This window comes from Saccopteryx leptura, chromosome 1 (genome assembly GCF_036850995.1).
Source record: "Saccopteryx leptura isolate mSacLep1 chromosome 1, mSacLep1_pri_phased_curated, whole genome shotgun sequence".
Lineage (NCBI taxonomy): Eukaryota > Metazoa > Chordata > Mammalia > Chiroptera > Emballonuridae > Saccopteryx > Saccopteryx leptura.
Window position 1 is genome coordinate 248,645,090 of NC_089503.1, and position 19,977 is coordinate 248,665,066.

At 48.3% G+C, this 19,977-nt stretch overlaps 2 protein-coding genes and 1 long non-coding RNA gene across 15 annotated transcripts in view; 1 reads left to right on the plus strand and 2 right to left on the minus strand.

Annotated features, from left to right (window-relative positions):
* The window catches only part of RANBP3 (RAN binding protein 3), a 64,263-nt gene extending 63,057 nt beyond the window's left edge, over positions 1–1,206 (minus strand). For 8 of the 9 annotated variants that reach the window (XM_066344946.1, XM_066344926.1, XM_066344936.1 and 5 more), the window contains exon 1: positions 1,112–1,206. In XM_066344946.1, the coding sequence (XP_066201043.1) occupies positions 1,112–1,133 (22 nt within the window). In that variant the 5' untranslated portion in view covers positions 1,134–1,206. Of the gene's footprint in view, positions 1–78; positions 235–1,111 lie in introns of all 9 variants that reach the window. The other variant, XM_066344955.1, reaches the window with a different exon arrangement.
* Positions 1,207–1,235: 29 nt separating this feature from the next.
* The window catches only part of LOC136378291 (uncharacterized), a 35,806-nt gene continuing 17,064 nt past the window's right edge, over positions 1,236–19,977 (plus strand). Inside the window, exons 1-2 of one of the 3 annotated variants that reach the window (XR_010746597.1) lie at positions 1,236–1,581; positions 16,668–16,815. This is a non-coding gene — a long non-coding RNA (uncharacterized lncRNA). The remainder of the gene's footprint in view (positions 1,582–16,667; positions 16,816–19,977) is intronic. The other 2 variants (XR_010746598.1, XR_010746599.1) reach the window with 2 other exon arrangements.
* RFX2 (regulatory factor X2) overlaps positions 13,385–19,977 on the minus strand; it is a 115,321-nt gene continuing 108,728 nt past the window's right edge. For all 3 annotated transcript variants that reach the window (XM_066344866.1, XM_066344847.1, XM_066344856.1), the window contains 3 exons: positions 16,686–16,839; positions 15,593–15,635; positions 13,385–15,048 (listed from right to left, as the gene is read on the minus strand). In XM_066344866.1, the coding sequence (XP_066200963.1) occupies positions 14,936–15,048; positions 15,593–15,635; positions 16,686–16,839 (310 nt within the window). In that variant the 3' untranslated portion in view covers positions 13,385–14,935. The remainder of the gene's footprint in view (positions 15,049–15,592; positions 15,636–16,685; positions 16,840–19,977) is intronic.

The following is a 19,977-nucleotide window of genomic DNA, read 5'->3' on the forward strand; positions in this document are numbered from 1 at the left end:
GCATGGCTACAATACCTCCTCACGGAGTTTTGAGTATTACCCGAGATAACACACGGTGATCAAGACTTTGAACATTACCTTATACCATCCCAAATGCTCCATCAGGTGATCACTTATTATCATTCATGCACTCATGCGGTACAGTATGGAACCTCAGGACACCCTCTGATAGCAGGGAGCATGATATTGGGAGTCAGGGCCAGGCAGGGAGATAGCTCGCCTGCTGTTGTGCACCTAGAAAAGGAGGGAGCTAAAAATAGGGCTCGGAAGTCCCGAAGCTACAGCTATTATCAACACCACTGTTGATTTAAGCAGACATCGGCTTATGGAGTGTTTTCTCTGTGGATTCGAAAATGTAACCTTGTCAAAACGCTCAGATGGGATGTAAGCGCTCCACAGAGAAGGGTCTCACAGCCCGTCTCTCTGGAAGTGCAGCAAAAAAGACCCAAAGAGAAGCAAGGACTTTTAGCGGTACACGTCCTGCGGCTGGCCTAATTGCGGGTAGATGAAGCGCGACTCTCGGGCGGCCAGGAAGGATCTGGGGGAACTGGCGGGAACTGGGGGCTGAGTTCGGAGCCGGTGGGGGTGGGTGGTGGTGAAAACAGTCCCGGTGTCCTCCATCCTCGGAACGGGGCAGGCCCGCGAAGAATGAGAACCCTACAGGGCTAGTGGGTGGGTCGGAAGGAGGGGGTGGAAAGGTTGGGTCCCCAAAAACGAGGGGGCGAGAAGGGAGAGAGTGGAGCGCTGGGCCCACCACCAGGCCCGGAGATCTATTTACAACCGAGGCCGAGGTGATGAGGCCGCGCCTTCCACGCCCTTCAGCGCTCAGCCTGGTCCGCGGGACAGAAGGACGTCAGGACCGCGGCCCCAGCGGCTTCCTGGGTCCTCTAGCCGGACGGCCGCAGGGTCGGAGCTGGCGGGAGTGATGGGCCGGGACAGTGAGCACGGCCAGAGGACGCGATGGGGGGCGGCTGCAGGACCCACTGCGCCACTATGCCGGAGCGGACGATCCTCCACATTCCGGGGTTTTCAGCCCTCAGGCCTGTGGCCGCGGCACCTTCCCCCGCCCGTTCCCTGGCCACCAGCTGGTCCCCGACGGCGCCTCCCCTACCTTCGTTCGCCAGGTCCGCCATTTTACTTCCTCAAGCCCTCCCACAACGCCCCGCGCCGGCCGCCGCTCCCCTGCTTTCTGCCAGAAACTCTCGCGCGTGCGTACTTCCCAAGCCAACGCCAAGCAAGGCGGCCAGCTCGCGCCTGCGCGCTGAGTCTGACGCGGAGTCGAGTTCGGGATAACTGTCAGGGCCCGGCCAAGCTCGGAGCACACGCTTGCTCGGAGCACACGCTTGCTCGGAGCTTGGCGGTATCCTTTTTCCCGCCGATCAAGGGGGCGTGAACAGGGCGGGGCGCATGTGCAGCGCCCTTCGCGAACATCGCTAGCAAGGTGGAAGAGGTTTTCTGTGAGGGGGCGCGGCGGGCTTTGGGTTTGACGTCCTGTCCCTGCTTTCTGCTTGTTTTCAGCGCAGGATCTCAGCGGTGGGAGAAGGAGCCATCCATAGAGCCGTGATGAAAGCCTTCCTGTAGGTAAATCCCTTGGTATGTGGGCGGGGGCGGGGAGACGGAGCTTTTCACACGCGCAGGTCGAAGACCAAGGGGGAGAGCCTTGTTGAGGGGTGTTGGGGCTCCCTGCCACCTCAGGCTTCGGTTTCCCGTTCTAAGGGGCAAGTACATTAGGCAGACGCTTTCTTAAGGCCACATGGGGAGCCGGGGGAATGGTTGGAAGCAAACAGAGGTCAATGGTTAAACATCACTGGCTAAAGGGGGCAGTGTCAGTGGGGGAAATCACAGGTATTGGTTGTTGAACTCAGGCCAAAGGACTTGATCTCTCTGAGCCAACAGAATGGGAGCCCCAGGATGACCATACCCCGATGCCCTGAATGGAATAGTGCCTGGGTACAGAGCCAGGCTTGGAGTTTCATCTGTAAAATGGGCTGGTCAACCCCACAGGCTGATAGGAGAATGTTGAATCCCCTGGAGTCAATCTCGACTCCCCTGCTATATGAATCAATCTGAACACCCTGTCGACTTTGCTTCACTCTCCAAAGTCCAGCCCAGACCCAGTCGTTCTCACCAGCTTGACTGTCACCATCCCAGGCCAGACCATCCTCCTCTTTCTCAAGGAAGACTGGACAGCCTCCTCTCTTCCTTTCTCTGTTCTCCTTTTCATTCTTTTAGAGCTCCAGGCTCTGTTCTGTACATAGCAGCACACAGAGGAATCTTTTAAGAATACAAATTGAAAAAAAAAAGAAAGTACATTTTTGATTGCCAAAAATATATATTTAAATTAGAGGCCCTGGCTGGGTGGTTCAGTGGATAAAATGTCCTGGCGCATTGAGGTCGCGGTTGGATCCCTTGTCAGAGCGCCCATGAGAAGCAATGAGTACACAATTACACAATTAAATGGAACAAGTTGATGCTTCTCTCTCTTTCTCTCAAATCAATGGGAAAACAAAGAAAAATCTCTATGTATAAATTGGATCAAGGGCACATCTTTCCTTAACGCTTCCAAAGAGCTTTCTGCTGAACTTGGAATCAATTCCAAACTTCTTATTCAGGCTTACACAGCCCCCTGAGCTTTGCTCCCATGCTCCCCTTGTTCATTGCAGTTCAGTCCCATGCCTCTTTCCATCCTTGGAGCACACTAGAGTCCTTCCAGCCTCAGGATCTTTGCATTTGTTGATCCCTCTTCTTGAGACTTTGTGTCCTATGTCTTATCTAGGTTTGAGCCCCAGTTTCACTCCTCTGGAGTGATCTAAACGAGAAAATCCTTTAGTTTATAGGCCACATCTATCTTGTGAGCTAAGTGGTTTTACATTTTTAACTGTTGGGGAAAAAAATCAAAGAAGAGTAATATTTTAGGGAATGTGAAAATTGAAATTTAAATTGCAGTGTCCATAAATATAGCTTTATTTGAAAACAGCCACACTTACTTATATTGCCTATGGCTGCTTTCCAGCTGCGACAGCAGAGCTAAGTCCTTTTAACAGACACTGGCTAACAAAACAAAATATTTACTATTTGGGTCTTTATAGATGTTTGCCAACCTCTAATCTAGGACACATGTATCTATGTTGTCCTATACACATATGTATAACCAGTGAGGTGTGGTAAATGTTTAGCAACTGCTCTCTGGGGGAGAATGTGTGTATGTCAATGTGTGTATAATTTATTAGAAATTTTACTGATATTTTCCTATCACTTTCTTAAGTCTGGAAAATAATAAACAATTAATTGAACTCTGGTTTATAGTGAATTTCTTGATGTGACTACCTCATGGCCGATATCAGGCTAGTGGTGTGAATGTCACTAACCGCAAAGCTAGGAAGCGATGCATAGTAGCACATTTGATTTTTTCTAGAGCTTGCTGTTCTCAGTGGTCCCCAAACCAGCAGCATCCATATCACCTGGAAGCTTGTTAGAAATGCAGAATCCTAAATCAGAATTGGCATTTTTAACAAGCTACCCAGGGTCTTCCTATGCACATTAGATCTTGAGACTCAAAAACTTTTTTTTTTTTTTAAATTGATTGATTTTAGAGAGACAGAGAGAGGACGGGAAAGAGAAAAGCATTCAGTTGGTCCACTTAGTTGTGCATTTATGGGTCACTTCCCGTGTGTTCCCTGACCGGGAATCAAACACGCAACCTTGGTGTTTTGGGACGCTCCAACTGACTAAGCAAACCAGCCAGAGCGTGTTCAGAAACTTTTAAATGGAACTTTATTTATTGTTGGAGATGGGGTATATGTATTTAGTGTTATTAAATTTTTTTTCCAACTTTATTTAATTGACACTTGGATTCTGCTACTCTAGATTTTGCCACGAGGCTACAGGCACATGCACAGACCTTGAGTTAGAAATTCTCCAGGAATAGCTAGAATGTCAGTGCTGGAAAGGGCCCTGGGGTGGGGTGGAGGTGGGGGTTCATCCAGTCCATCTGGTGGTATGCAGCAGTGTGTACACTTAGGTTTTCTCATTTCTAGCTTGTTGGTTCCATTATATTCATTACATATAACCCCTTTAGGCCTTTGTCTTACCTCTGAACCCTCTGACCTTTAATGAATTAATAGTTTCTTTCTCTGCCTTTTTATTAAAGTTACATTAAATAGATACTGTACATCACCATTTAAAATAGAAAACTGCAAGCCATGAATAGGAGATGATTGTAAAATATACAGGAAAACAAAGTAAGGTTTTAAAGTTCTGGGTGGCTACCGTTGCCTGCCAAGGTGCTAGGCTCCAAGCTTGCTTTTTCTTTGTTGTATAAAGAGATTAGCAAAGTATCGAAGGGGGATTAAAAGCATATTATCATTTACCTACACTTTCTCCTTGACAGGATGAAAAGGTGTGAAAAATAGTTGAAAATGATTATAATCCATGTTATTTGGTGTCATTTAATGCCATGTCTACATGTCTCCTAAAGTCATTTCATATACTACATTCATCCCACACTTTGGGAAACTCCCAGAAACATGTCATCACTTGCTAAATATAATCTAGTTGTGGTTTTTCAAGGTACATAGAGAAATGCTAAACCTATCAACCTCACAGGCCAATTTGAATTTCCACTAGTTTCACAATTTTCATCACAGTATCAGTGGCTGCCAACATCGTGTCCTTTAGGCTTTCTTTAACTTTATCTGGTCTCCACTAACAAACAGTTTATTGAAAAATATTTGTTCCTCACCTGTGGTGGTTTTAAAATATGGCCCCAAATTCTTTGACTGTCTTCCCTTCATGAGGTGTTCTCTTTAATGGGGGTGGGCTTGTTACTGGTCTATCAATATAGTAGAAATGACACTATGTAACTTACAAGGCTAGGTTTTAGCAAGGACAGAGGATATAACTTCCACCTGCTGTGGTAACACTTGCTCTTAAGGTCGTCTGCCATCATGTAAGCAGTCTAACTGCTCTGAGGCTGCCATGCTTTAGGGAAGCTGAGTCAAGGAGACCACAAACCCTGAGAGAGCCTAACTCATGCTGTTCCTCACATACAGACACTAGGAATAATAAATTAAATCAGGGGTCTCAAACTCGCGGGCCGCATGTGGCCCGCCCACCAATTTTGTGTGGCCCGCAGATTAATCCACGAAGTTTGATTAGTCTGCGGGTCGCACAAAATTGGTGGGCGGGCCGCACGGCCGCGAGTTCGAGACCCCTGAATTAAATGGTGGTTGCTGTTGTAAGCCACTAAATTTGGGGGATGTGTGTGTTGGGAAAACAGGTGTGTTAGGCTTGCTTGCTTGTCCTTAGGCTGATAGTGCGTGAGCATGTGGCAGTGCCACGTGTGTATAGTCTATATAAGGCGTGGGGCAGCTGTATTAGGCTTGTTCGCTGGTTTACCGGCTGCATGCCCTCTGTCTGATTAGTGCATGAGCATATGGCAGCCACAAGTGTATGGCCTCTATAAGGTTAGGAGTGCCTGTGCTTAGGGGGATCGCGGGTTGCCTGCCACTGTGAGGGGCTGTTTTGCTGTTTGTTTGCCTGAGAGGTGGTTTCCCCTGCCTGTCTGCTTGTCTGTCATTGTGAGACTTGATTAAAACGGAAAGGTCCAACCCTTTTCAGCTCCGCAGTTTTTCTACCGTCTGCCCAAGTCCAATGTGAACCTGCCTGGCCTCGGCCACCAGCATTATATCTGGCGTAATGGGCAGGATTCGGAGCAGATCAGTATGGAGCCAGCAACACCCATGAAGGGTGGGGTAGAGGAGTGGTTGCTGTTCTCCAGTGTATGGATCCCAGTGGCTCTCCTTTTGGGGGCTGTAGGCTGGGTGTTTTTTACAATCCTGAGAGAAGAAACTAAGACCTCTGTGAGAAGCTGAGCGAGGTCGAAAGCTCCAGGATGAACTGCATACTGAGTGGCAATAACTGTGTGAACTGGAGTGAGCACTGGAGAAGGCCGACTGGGTTTGAGAACTACAGAGCACTGATGGTGCCTGTAACTGGAGTGATCTACAGGTTTGTTGCAGTTTATCCTGGAAGTTGAATGTTGGCAGTAGCAGTTGTTGGAGGAACAACTGCGGGTTCAGCTTCAGGCTGAGACCCGGCAGCCGCAGGAGCCAGAAATGGAGCTGTGCTGGCAGAGTGACTCTGAGTCGGTGGGAGCAGTCGTTTCCAGCTCCTCTTCTCAGAATGAGGAGTCTTGGGCTGAAGCTGCTGTTGACACACTCAGAGCTTGGCTAGAGGTTGTCCAGAAGGTAAAAACCCAGCAGCAAAGAGTACTTGCTGAGTCCCTGGTAGGCTTGTTGCGATTGTGGGGCATAGGGGTGGATGGCTTCATGCTCTCTGGAGCAGAGATGGAGAGGTTGGCCACTGTTGCCACGCGCTCCTCCTTGGGGCAGTATCTTCAGGGTTGCCAGGACGGAAGGGATGAGGGGGGAGGCCTGAGGCCCCATGTGAACCTAGTTTCCTGTAATGGACCTTTATCTTGGTGATTTGTACAGACAGCTGGGCTGTCTATAATGGACTGATCTTGGACTGCAACTATGAGAGACCTGGGGGCGGGGGGCACCTGCGGAAGCCTTCCTGCACCGGGAAGCTGCTCTCACCCAGTTGCAGAGACGCACCAAGGACACTTTTTGGTTTTAATGGACATGGATGGCCCTGGACTGTACAGGCCCTATGATGGGTGGCCTTGTTGGCACCATGGGATGTGGAGTTGGAGGTGGGCCTCCAGTTAACTCCCTGGGCAGAGAGCTCAGAGAGACATTGGAAAGGGTACCTTTGTATTTGTTATTTTTGGACTGTATGTAATGTACCTATTGTGAAATGAGCAACCCTAAAGGGGTAGAATGTGGGGCAGCTGTGTTCGGCTTGCTCACTGGTTTACTGGCTGCATGCTCTTTGCCTGATTAGTGCGTGAGCACATGGCAGTGCCACGTGTGCATAGCCTATATAAGGCTATGGGTGCTTTTGTTCAAGAGAGATGGGGGATGGCGGATGCACACAGATTGCCTGCCTGCCTGCCTGCCTGCCAGCCACTGTGAGGGGTCATTCTTGCTGTTTGTTTGACTGAGAAGCAGTTTCCCCTGCCTATGTGCTTGTCTGCTGTTGTGAGACTTTATTAAATGGAGTGGCCAATGCTTTCTGGCTCCGCAGTTTTTCTACTGTCTGTTAGAATCCAGTGTGGACCCACCTGGCCTTGACCACCGACATTACACAAGGCTATGAGTGCTTGCTCTCAGGGTGGATTGTGGATTGCCCCCCCCCCCCCCCACTGTAAGGGGTTGTTTTTGCTGTTTGTTCGCTTGCTGCCCTGAGAAGCGGTTTGCTCGTCTGCTGTTGTGAGTCTATTTAACGGGAATGGCCCAACACTTTCTGCCTCCACAGTTTCTCTACCGTCTGCTCGAATCCAATATGAACCTGCCTGGCCTCACCCACCAGCATTACAATATGTTACACAGCAATATATACTGCTCACAAAAATTAGGGGATGTTTCAAAATGAATATGAAGTGATAAAATATCCCCTAATTTTTGTAAGCAGTATATATTCACCAGACCTACTATGCATCAGGCACTGCTTTACATGTTGGGGTCCAGGATGAACAAGATAGACCCTGCCCGAAGCATTGCATTCTGTGGGGAGACTTGACAGGTGAGTAAAATAATTTGAGGTAGTGACTAGTGCTACAAAGATAATAAAACAGCATGTTGTGACAGTGACAGAAGGGGATACTTTAGATTGGCTGGTCAGGGAAGACCCCTTGAGGGGGTGACATTTTAGTTGATCTGCAGTAGAAGCATTCTAGACAGAACAGAAAGGTCCTGAGGTAGGAACCAGGTTGGTGAACTGGAGGAGCAGCGAGGAGCTCAGTGTGGCCAGGGCAGAGGGAGGAGATGAGGTCAAGGAAGGGGCAGGCAGGGCTTTGTAGGTCACAGGAGTTGAAAGTTTTTCCTAATACAAAGGTTGGGAGTGGGAAATGGAGAGATCCAAATTGTTTAAAGTGCTGACTAGCCTCTGTGCTGCCTGCTTTCTCCTTGGCTTACCAGGAGACAAGTTTGAGGTCCCCCTGAGCCTCAGATGTGCTCTGAGAACTCTGACTTTCCTTATCCACAGCCAAGATGGAAAATGGCTTCTATAGTGGGGCACCAGGTAAAAGGGCCTGGTATAGCTGTAATTCTGTTCTTGTTTCCCTACTGTGGGCTTGGAAACCAGCATGTGAGGAAGGATCTGCCCTGTGCCCAGCCCCACACTGAGGTCAAGGACCCAGAGATGAATCTCATACAATTCCTCCCTCAGGGAGCTCAGGTGCAGGTAGAGGCAAGTCATCCTAGTTGCCTCCCCTGCTCAGCACTGTTTCCTGACCTCAGTTCAGTCTCTGAGAGCAGGGTGCCAATGTGGCTGACAATGACACTGAGTCAGGGGACCTCTGACCTAAGCTGGGTGCATCAGCTTCCCTCCCATATTCAGCAGCAGTTAAATATGGTATGGAAATACTTACCTTACCCTATTTTATTTGTAATTTAAAAAAGGTTAACTTTCAAATTAAAATAAATTCACCTACCAAAAAGTTGCAAATATGGTACCAAGATATTCCATATAGCTTTTACCCAGCTTCCCCAATATTCTTATGTAAACAGCGCAGTGATGAAAACCAGGTGATGCATCGACCTGGAAACGCTGAGGTCGCCAGTTCAAAACCCTGGGCTTGCCTCGTCAAGGCACATATGGGAGTTGATGCTTCCTGCTCCTCCCTCCCCCTTCTCTCTCTCTCTCTCTCCTCTCTAAAAATTAAAAAAAAAAAAAAAAATGAGAAAACCAGGTGACCCTGGTGCAGTACTATTCACTAATGGTACGAACCTTAGTCAAATTTTATTCATTCATCACTAATGTTTTTCTCCTGGTCCAGGATCCAGTCTAATCTCCCCAGTGCATTTAGATGTTTCCATAGTTGCCTTGAGGTAGGGATCAATTCCTCAGTCTTCTTTTTCCTTGACCACGACATTGGGAATGAGTATTGCCTGATTATTTTGTAGAATGCCCTTAATTTGGGGTTGTATGATATATTCTCAGGGTGTTGTGTTAGGAGGCTCGTGTCAATTTGTGTCATTACTGATGATAATTTAGATCAATTGGTTTGGTGTCTGCCAGGTTATTGAGTATACTTTCCCTTTGTAGTTATTGAGTATCGACAGGGGAGATAAATAGGGAAGATTTGAGGAAGAGGAGAGGCAGAGGTAGGAAGTTAGCTCTTTTCACTCTGTTGCTTGTGGTCTTTCCAGGAAATGTTGCAATTTAGTAAACAAAACAGCCCCCAGTCTAGGCAAAATCCAAGCTCACAGTATCCACGAGCCAAAAGGAAGAGGCCAGGTCACACAGTGACCACTGGGGGACAGCAGAAGATTGGGATGAATTTAAAACAGCTGCAGAAAAAAAAAAAAGCAATTCATTCGTTCTAAGTAACTACACTTCCAGGACTCAAGGGTGTGCATCCGTACGGGTCTGGCATTTCCTGGGAACCAGGTCAGGCTGCACTGGCTCCATGAGAGGTGTAGCCTGCCTCGGTTGTACCACACCTCCACACACCCAGCAGTACGCATGAGCCACCTCTTAAAAAAAAAACACAAGTGGCCCTGGCCCCTGGCAGGTTGGCTCAGTGGTAGTGTCGGCCTGGCATGCAGGAGTCCCGGGTTCGATTCCCAGCCAGGGGACACAGGAGAAACACCATCTGCTTCTCCACCCCTCTCCTTCTCCTTCCTCTCTGTCTCTCTCTTCCCCTCACGCAGCCGAGGCTCCATTGGAGCAAAGTTGGCCCGGGCGCTGAGGATGGCTCTATGGCCTCTGCCTCAGGCGCTAGAATAGCTCTGGTTGCAACAGAGCGACGCCCCAGATGGGCAGAGCATCGCCCCCTGGCAGGCATGCTGCGTGGATCCCGGTCGGGCGCATGCGGGAGTCTGTCTGACTGCCTCCCCGTTTCCAACTTCAGAAAAATACAAAACAAACAAAACAAACAAACAAAAAAACACAAGTAAAACCAAACAAAAACAACGTAAAAACAACGTGGCTTGTGATCCTGGGAGGGCTTCTGGGGTCCAAGAATTTCTTCTGAACCTGCCTGCAAAACTGATGGGTTTTGGTTTGGAGATTGGATTGCAAATCCCCAAAAAACACCTCTGGCAAATGTAAGCAAAGGGGGAATTTGCTTGAAAGTTAAGAGGATGCTAATAAGATCAAAGAGAAAGAAGAAGAAATGGGGCAGTTCCAGCAAGTCTCGGGTGGGTAACTGCTTAGGAGTATCAGAGAGGCATCTCCCAAGGATGCCCAGACTTCAATTGCTTTAGTCTCAGAGTCATTCAACTCCTAGGTCAGAATCCCAGGGGGATAGTGTCCTCAGTTGGGCCCAGCACACTTATTAATCCTGGCCTTGCCTGCTGTCCCACTTCCATTCATTTCATGCTTCCACCAGATGTTGGAGTGCCTCTAGGTGCCCAACTATTGGTGAGATGCCATTTGAAATGTCCTGATGCCAATGGAGTCATCCAGTGGGCAGTTGTACACATGTGGGCTGAGGGAAGGGATTTCTCAATCCATTTAGTGGTCATGGACTCTTACTCATGAGCCTGTGGTAAAAACCGAAGTCCTCCCTGGGCAGTCCTCCTTGTTTTCCCTCCTGTTACCCCTCCTGCCCCATCACTGACCCTGTGCTGACCACAATGATCTGCTTCTCCCCACACAGAACAAGCCCATTCTCAATGCCTGGAACAGAGTCCGTCAGTATGTGAGAGCACCCACATAGAGATGGTATTTAAAACCATGGGGAAAAGTTCATCCCAAAAGAAGGTGGAACAGACGCTGGATAGCAAAATACCAGTTGTCCCTAACAGTGGATTCTAGAAGGACCCATGACTTTAAAATAGGGTGAGAACTACTCTCTGGTATTGTGCCGTTTGATATATATGAATACTCAATACATTACAGCCCAATACTATACATATATGACCCACATATTAATATGTACTGAAATTAAGATTTTATGAAGCCATGTTTATTTTTACTACATTGACACTCCTGATCTATTTCTATCCTGGTCCATTAAAAAGAAAGCTAAACTGTACTTAAGCCACAAGCATGATTTCATAAACCAGTTGGCCTGTCGTTGCGCAGTGGCTCTGGCAGGCCTCTTAGCCTTCTTCTCCACCATCACACTTCAGTTCAACCCCCACAGCCCCCAATTGTAGACCTTAACAAGTACCTAGTTGACCTCCTTGCTTCTGGTTTCTTCATGTGTAACCCACCCTGCCAGAATCAGTCCAGCTTTGATAAAAAATTCTGGCAATGATCTCGAGTTTCTCTTTACTTGGTCCATTCTTCATCATTCCTCCATGTTCTCTCCTTCTTTCTCCTACCCTCTCCTGATCACCAGGACTAGAACCTTCTCCCAGAAGCCTTCCTCATTCATTACATTACTCACTAAATGTTTGCTGAGCACACACTGCTAGATTTAGGAAATAGTCTTGAGCATAAGAAACAAGAGTTAACACCTGCAGTTAGGGTGTGTGTGAGCATCTTGCATCTTGCTTCAGAGTTCTTGCTACCAGTTCTTGGAAGTAGGAACATCTATGGGTCCCCCTGCACCCTTCCCCGAAATGTGGCCGTTACTGAATTCTGACCAGGGTCCATTAGGGCTGTAATGATCACCAGGGACCCAGGCTTCTTCTGTCTAATTGTTTTGACATCCTTATTATATATAACATCTACCTCAAAATCTAAGATGGCTGTGGGTACTCCAGCCATCATGTCTGCATTCCAGCCAGCAGCTTCAATTTTCCCATGTGTACAGTGGGGGTAACACCTACCTTAGAAGGTTGTCAAAAAGAGGAGGAAGAGAAGACCAAAGTGTCTATTGTGAAGCTCTTGTGATTAGGTAGAAGCTCCTAACAGCTCTTAGTAGGACTGGGTTCCCATTATAGTATGTTGCCTGCTCCCTGGAGCCCTTCCCTGTGGGTCTTCCAAGGGACTTGACAGCCTGTGGACCTTTAGTAGCCTCTCTGCTCATCTCTCTAGCTCCTGGGGCATTGACCCATGCTCAATCCCTAACCAGCTACTCAGTCCTCAAGGGCAAGGCCTGGTTCTCTTCCTCCAGGGACCCTGCCACCCCAACACCCAGCCTGGCTCTCTGAGGGGGAAGGCCAGGGGCGGCTGCTGTTTGGTGCAAGGGCTGGCACTGCTCAGGGGATGAAATCGTGAGCCACAGGTTAGGGCAGGTCTGGGCTCGAGAGCCTGGCATGGAAGCAGTACAGATTCAGGGCTCAAAGGGAAGGGAGTTCCCCAGGCTCAGCCACAGAACTTCTGGGGCCCAGTAAAATGTACAGACAGGCTCTTTTTCAATTATTAAGAATTTCAAGATAGTGACAGTAGATCATTGAGCCAGTGTTTTTCAACCACTGGTTTGCAGACCAGTACCAGTCTGCCAGAAATTTCGTGCTGGTCCATGCAAGAGTTAATCATCTGATGTTGTAAGAAAAGCACTGCATTAGGTCAAGCACAGGCCCTGGAGTCCCAGCCCAGGGAAGTGATGGGCGATTTAGTGTCACCTGGGGGCCCCAGCACCTTTTTTTTTTCTTCTTTCTTTCTTTAGCAAGGGAGAGACAGACCAAGATGAGAATCATCAACTTGTAGTTGTGGCTCTTTAGTTGTTCATTGATTGCTTCTCATATGCGCCTTGACCTGGGGGCTCCAGTTGAGCCAGTGTTCCATTGCTCAAGCCAGCAACCTTTGGGCTCAAGCCAGGAACCATGGGATCATGTCGATGATCCTGCGCTCAAGCTGGAACCTGTCATTAAGGCCAGATGAGCCTGTACTCAAGCTGGGAACGTCAGGGTTTTGAACCTGGGATGTCAAAGTCCCAGGTCTACACTCTATCCACTGTGCACCACCAGTCAGGTCCTAGAGCCTCTTACTAGGACAGAGAGGCCTCTTCTGGGGCCCAAGGCCAAGCATCCCTGAGGGGATGTAGGGCACTGGCCTGGCAGTGCAAAGCCGCTTTTAGGGGAGGCTGGTGTGGGATGGCATCATTCTCCTCTGTAGAGTTTCTTCTGCAGGGTTTCTTCAAAGTCCCAAGATGCTGTGTCATAGTTTCCTGGGAAGGGGTGGTCACAAGTGGATTCCCAGCACCTACACCAATCCCAAGATGCAGGCTTTCTGTGACTGGGGCCTAGGGATTGGCGATTTTGGTAAAAGGCGAAAGATTTATATGATTTGAAGAGAACCAGAGTATGAGATCGGCAGTTTTGGAACAAGCTCTGGCATTGGTTCTTAGGGGATTCTGGAGTTTGGACCCACCACTCTAAAATAAACCTTGAGAACAACTGGTGGGCTGCTTCAGTGGCTGGAGTATGGATTTATTCTGTAATATCTGAATGAATTTAATCTGTTTACAAATGGCCTTGACCATCCTGGGCTGAGAATTATTTCTTGCCATCTTTGGCCCTGGGCTGGCCTTGCCAGTGCCCTCCAGAAAGCTGAAAGGAACATGCTGGAGGCTGCTGCTTCCCAGCAGGCTAGGGCAGGGGATAGGCAGGGAGGGAGGGCATATTCTCCAGGACCACTAGGGGGCTGGAGTATGGATTGTGACCCACAAATGGGTATGCTTAATGTGTTTATTGCAATGAAAAATGAGGATGGGCTTGGAAGGCTCGTGTCTTTACTGTCATTTGTAGTCTTCCCTATGGAATCCTGCAAAGCATAAGGCAGAGCCTAAGGCAGAACCCAACTGGCACTGGGGAAGAAGAGGAAGGCCATTATAGTTCATGAACCATGAGCCTCAATGCCTTCCAGTAGAGGACATGTACAGTATACTTAAAGACATTCTTTCTGTCTGATTTCATCCAAGTCTTGAACTCGAAGACCAGACAAACATTGTGATCATCATGGACTTTAGGTTTCTAGAATGAACGTGTATCTTTCTCTCCTCCCCTGCCCCCCACACATCAGTCGAGGGCTGAGGTAGGCACAGTGCTCCTGCTTGATGTGAATGAGAAAAAATATTGGGAACCAAATATTCTGCAATACACATTCATAAGAAACGTTCTAATAACAATCGGAGCACAAAACTATTGGTATAAACATATTTCCAAAAGGAGAAACTACTGCATTGCATTAGATGGAGCTTCCTAGATTAGAGGGTTGTCTTTCTTCTTTGCAGTTGCTTTTGGGACGGAACTCTTCCAGGGAGAGTGTAACATGTTGTGATGGACACAAGTGTAACATGTTGTGATGGACACAGTTTAAAGTTCAGGGCTATGAAAGTCCTTGGGATGTTTGTCCCCAGAGAGGATCTCAACTTTGAACAATTCAAGATGGGACCTGCCCGGGGTCATTGTGCTCCAATTCCAAGGCAGGCATTCTAGAAAATTCTGTGGAGCAGGCTGCAAGCACAGCTATTTGTGCAAACTTTGGATGGTGGCCCTCTTAAGGCACTGCAGAAACACTGACTGCCGTGGCCCCCTTGAACAGATGCATTCTAGATTCAGCAGTTTGGCTTCACGTTGGCTGTGACCTTGGGCAGAAAACTGGACCGAGCTGAACGGAGAAGCCTAACATGGAGGTGCTGACCCGCCCAGTATGGCCCTTCCAGCTCTGGGCGGGGTGTGTGGAAGTGGCCCGAAGGTCACAGTCCAGCAGACAGAAGAACTAAGACAGTGCGGAGGAAAAGATGATTTGGGTGGCACCTAGAGGAGCCACTCAGGTGCTCAGAACTGGGCGTGACCTTCAGCTATGGTGAACAACAGTTTTTCTTTAAGAAGAATAGCGTGTCCTTTCAGGATGCCCATGCTCTGGGACCCTATTAGTCAAATCAAGGTCACTTCATGTAAGAGGCACGACTGCGGTGGAGCTTGAGGAGGCCAGGTGGACCTGGGGAAGGGCCTCAGTGCTAGGTACCCTACAGGGAGTGGTTCGGGTCGCTGCGCTCCCGTTTTACAAGGGGCTCACCCAGGCTGCGGGCACGCACATCGGCTTCACTGCTCCGGTCTTCACTGACGTCACTTGTGGGGTCTGTGTTGGGGAGGGAGGGAGAGAGAAGTACATCCTCAGAGAGGTGCCCAGGTGTTAATAGGCCTTAGCTCTGGTCTGGTTAACTTGATCCTTCCTGCCCTTCTTAGGTGTGACCTTCCTTGACCAGTGCTCATTTGCCTGCGTCATATTCCTAGCAGTTTTTCCTTTAGTGCTTGGTCCTCCCACTCCTGTGGGACAGAGAACAGACTGGAGGTGGGGGGGCTTTCTGCCCTGCTCCCCCTTCAGGTCCCCCTTCCCACCTCATTCCTGGCTGTGGCCCTGCTTCTTGGGTCCTGGAATGGGAGTGCCCAGGAACCAGGAGTAAATGTCGCCTGGAGTGCACATGAATGGCGGGGCTGCTCCTATGAGCCCCATCTAGGGTCAGTCATTCGGAGGTATCACTAGGACCGCTACTGCTGCCCAGGTGTCACCTGCTGTCTGGATGCCAGCTCCTGAGGCCATCAACCCACCCCAGGGGCTGCTCTGATTTCTACCAGGCCAACGGCAGGAAGAAGTCTCATGGGAAAGCCACAGACACACCCACCTTTGTCCAGCAGTGTCAGTGACAGGGAGGCAAGGTCATTGAACTGAAAGAGAGAAGGCCAGAGTCAGGGCCCTCCACAGCGTGGGTCCCAGTGAATATTAGCAATGTCATCCACTCACAGTCAAAACAGGCTTCGCTTTATAAGTGAGGGGTTCTGACATAAGAAGTAGCTGTGATGCTGTGTGTCCCATCTGACACTTTCTTGCCTGCGTCTGAGAGCTGGAAGGTTGAGCAGATACGACTGCTCAGACCAGCAAGGATACAGAGGCTGTGGCCTATGAATAGTGTGACAGTGAAGGAATAACTGGCATCTGTCAGGGCTTATTATGTTCCAAAACCCGTATCACCTCACTTCTTTCTTAAAACAACCCCACATGACCCAGAAACTCCACTCCTGGGTAGATACTCAAAACAGGTATTCAAACAAAAACTTGTACACACGTTTACTGTATCACTATTCATAAGAGTCAAAAAGTAGAAACAACCTAAATGTCCATCAAACAGATGAATGGACAAACAAAATGCTGAATATCCACATACTAGAATATTATTCAGCCGTGAAAAGGAGTGAAGCACTGATACTCGCTACAACATGGATGGACCTTGAAAAGATGGATGCTCAGCAAGAAAGGCCAGACACCAAAGGCCACATAGTGTGTAACTCCATTTATGTGAAATGTCCAGAACAAGCAAATCCACAGACGGGAAGATTCATGGTTGTTAGGGGCTGGGGAGGATGATGGGGAGTGACTGCTAGGGACAAGGTTTATCTTTGGGGTGATGGACTATTCTGGAATTGGATAGAGATGATAGTTGCACAACACTGTGAATGTACTAAATGCCACTGAATTGTTCACTTCAAGATGATTAAAGTAGGGTATTTTATGTCGTATGCATTTTACCATGATAACCGCACCCCTCACAGGATTGGGTGTTTCAGGCCTCATTCAGAAGTAGGAAATCCTACCCAGGGGAGAGTAAATAGGTGGCAGAGGTCTTTGAGCTGCAGCATAAGAGCTCTTTCCTGCCCACTGTCTACTGTGTCATGCTCATTAGCCTCCTCTCACCCCTGCAGGCTGCTCTGTTGCCTCACCTCTCCCATCACAGCAATGGGTGTCTCCCCAGTTGCCTTGGCAACGCGGTGCTCCACCAGGTAGAACATGTACTCGTCATACAGCAGGCGGATCAGGTGGAAAGAGCCAAAGCTGGCGGCACTGCGCAAGGTGAGGTCTCGGATCACCATGGAGCTGGGGGGACAAGCAGACAGAGGCTAGGCACCTTCCAGGAGCATGGAGCCCCACCAGGCAGGCAAACCAGGCTTTTCTTCAGTTTTGAGGTTGTCTGGGGACCCCTTAGACTTATGAGGGGCCTGCCAGTTGCCAGACCACCCTCGTGTCCCAGTGTGACTGAGGTCGGGACTGGCAGATGGGAGGAGAGCAGGAGCAGTGGCTCGAAGAAGAGACCACTGAGAACATAAAGATGACAGTCTTTAATGTAAGCCTTAGAGCCCGCCTTTGGTAAGGAGTCTTCTGAGTGCCTTTACTGACTCCCCCATAATTGTCCGCCTTTCCTCGCCTCCTGCCACTCCTCAGTCAGTGGAATAGGCACCTACAAACAAGACAGAATTTCAGGATGCTATTGCCTGTGAGGTTGGCAAACTCTAGCCCAATCCAGACCAAACCCAGTTTATGACTGTCTCTGTACAACCTGCAAGCTAAAAATGGTTTTTAGCCTGACTAGGCGGTGGTGCAGTGGATAGAGCGTTGGACTGGGATGCCGAGGACCCAGGTTTGAGACCCCGAGGTTGCCAGCTTGAGCGCGGGCTCATCTGGCTTGAGCAAAATAAAAAATGCTCACCAGCTTGGACCCAAGGTCGCTGGCTCAAGCAAGGGGTTACTCGGTCTGCTGAAGGCCCACGGTCAAGGCACATATGAGAAAGCAATCAGCCCTGGCCGGTTGGCTCAGCAGTAGAGCGTCGACCTAGCGTGCGGAGGACCCGGGTTCGATTCCCGGCCAGGGCACACAGGAGAAGCACCCATTTGCTTCTCCACCCCTCTGCCGCGCTTTCCTCTCTGTCTCTCTTCCCCTCCCGCAGCCAAGGCTCCATTGGAGCAAAGATGGCCCGGGCGCTGGGGATGGCTCCTTGGCCTCTGCCCCAGGCACTGGAGTGGCTCTGGTCGCAATATGGCGACGCCCAGGATGGGCAGAGCATCGCCCCCTGGTGGGCAGAGCGTCGCCCCTGGTGGGCGTGCCGGGTGGATCCCGGTCGGGCGCATGCGGGAGTCTGTCTGACTGTCTCTCCCTGTTTCCAGCTTCAGAAAAATGAAAAAAAAAAAAAAAAAAAAAAGAGAAAGCAATCAATGAGCAACTAAGGTGTCGCAACGAAAAACTGATGGTTGATGCTTCTCATCTCTCCGTTCCTGTCTGTCTGTCCCTATCTATCCCTCTCTCTGACTCTCTCTCTCTGTCCCTGTAAAGAAAAGAAAAAAAAATTTTAAAATGGTTTTTACATTTTATTTACTTATTTATTTTTTTAAACATGTTTATTTTATTGAATTTAGAGAGAGAGAGAGGAGGGTGAGAGAGAGATAGGAACATCATTCTGCTCCTGTATGTGCCCTGATTGGGGATTGAACTGGCAACCTCTGTGCTAAGGGATGATGCTCTAACCCAGGGGTACTCAACCTTTTTATACCTGCCGCCCACTTTTGTATCTCTGCTAGTAGTAAAATTTTCTAACTGCCACCGGTTCCACAGTAATGGTGATTTATAAAGTAGGGAAGTAACTTTATAAAATTTATAAAGCAGAGTTACAGCAAGTTAAAGCATATAATAATAATTATGTACTTTATGTCAAGTACTTTATGTCAGATTTTTGCTAAGTTTGGCAGAATAAATCTTTATAAAGCAACTTACTATAGTTAAATCTATCTTTTTATTTATACTTTGGTTGCTCTGCTACCGCCCACCATGAAAGCTAGAACGCCCACTAGTGGGCGGTAGGGACCAGGTTGACTACCACTGCTCTAAGCAATAGAGCTATTTGGCCATGGTGGTTTTTACATTTTAAATGGTTGGGAAAAAAGCCAAAATAAAAATTATTTTGTGACTTATGAAAAGTACCTGAAATTTACATTTCAGTGCCCATAAATAGTTTTATTGGCACAGGGCCATGCTTATTTGTTTACATGTTGTGTGGCATGTGCCAATAAAACTATTATTCAAAAATACTATCTGATTCTTTTTAAAAAACAAAAAGTGACCCCTCATCTAAAGTAAGTATATCACATGGCAGCCAACCAGAAACCCTAGTCTACAAACCCATCTGCCATGTAGTCTGGAACACTCAAATGCCCATCTCAGAGCTCACCTATGCTCAGTTAAGTCTAATTAATCACTATTGTAGCAACAAAAGAAACAGGCAGTAAGGGAGACACAATGTAAATATAGGATATTACAGTAATTAAATAAGGGAGTCATGGCGGAGGTGGGGGGTGAGCCCCTGATGCCTTAAGCCTAGTAAGCAAATAAAAATCTAAGCCCAGTCAGTCAATGCTGGAATCTGAGAGTGAAACTTACAAACAAGGAGTCACAGACAGCTAGTGCCCAAATAAGGCAGCTGCTGGAGCTGGAGCCAATCAAATTATGTCCCTGCTTTTTTTGCTTCCTTATCTCCATAAACACCTCACTGTTGTTCTTATTGGTGGAGGTTCCTGACCACCTTGGGTTTGAGGATGCCCAATGAATTGATGTTTGCTCAAATAAATGTTTGGAAATTTTAATGTGCCTCAGTTTAACTTTTAATAGGCTGAAAATGTCTATACTTGTATATTCACAATGGGGCTGCAGGTGAGTCAGTAAAGATAGCTGATAACACATTAATTTATTTACTCTTTTTGCATCTTCCTGGGCCAGCATGCAGATACACTCTGGAGGCAGTTTTGTTCAGCCATGGAGAAAGAGAGCTGGCTTCAGCTAGTTGTAGCTTTGAGATGGCTTAGGAGATGGCTTAGGAAGGGTAACAAGGAAGGAACCCAGGTAGTGACTATCTATGTCCAAATTGGCATTTTAGAAAACAAAGGTCACTTGAAAAACATTCACGAATGTAAGGGCCACATTTGTAAGTGGACAGGGTGAAAGGGCTTGGGGTTTGTGATGTGTTTTCCTTTTAGAAGTTTCTTTGGCTCTGTATGGCCAACCTCCTCTCCCCCAAAGTAAAGGAATGAACATGGACTGCAGGACCCTTGGAAGGAGGCTCTCTCCCTGTCCACCTTTTCCTGCCTCTCCTTCCATTCCCCACCCCAGAAAGCTGTGCTTGGGTTGACCTTGTGCCAGCTCCCTTCCCCTGAATGCTGTTTGTCAGCCACAAGGTAACAGAGATCTGG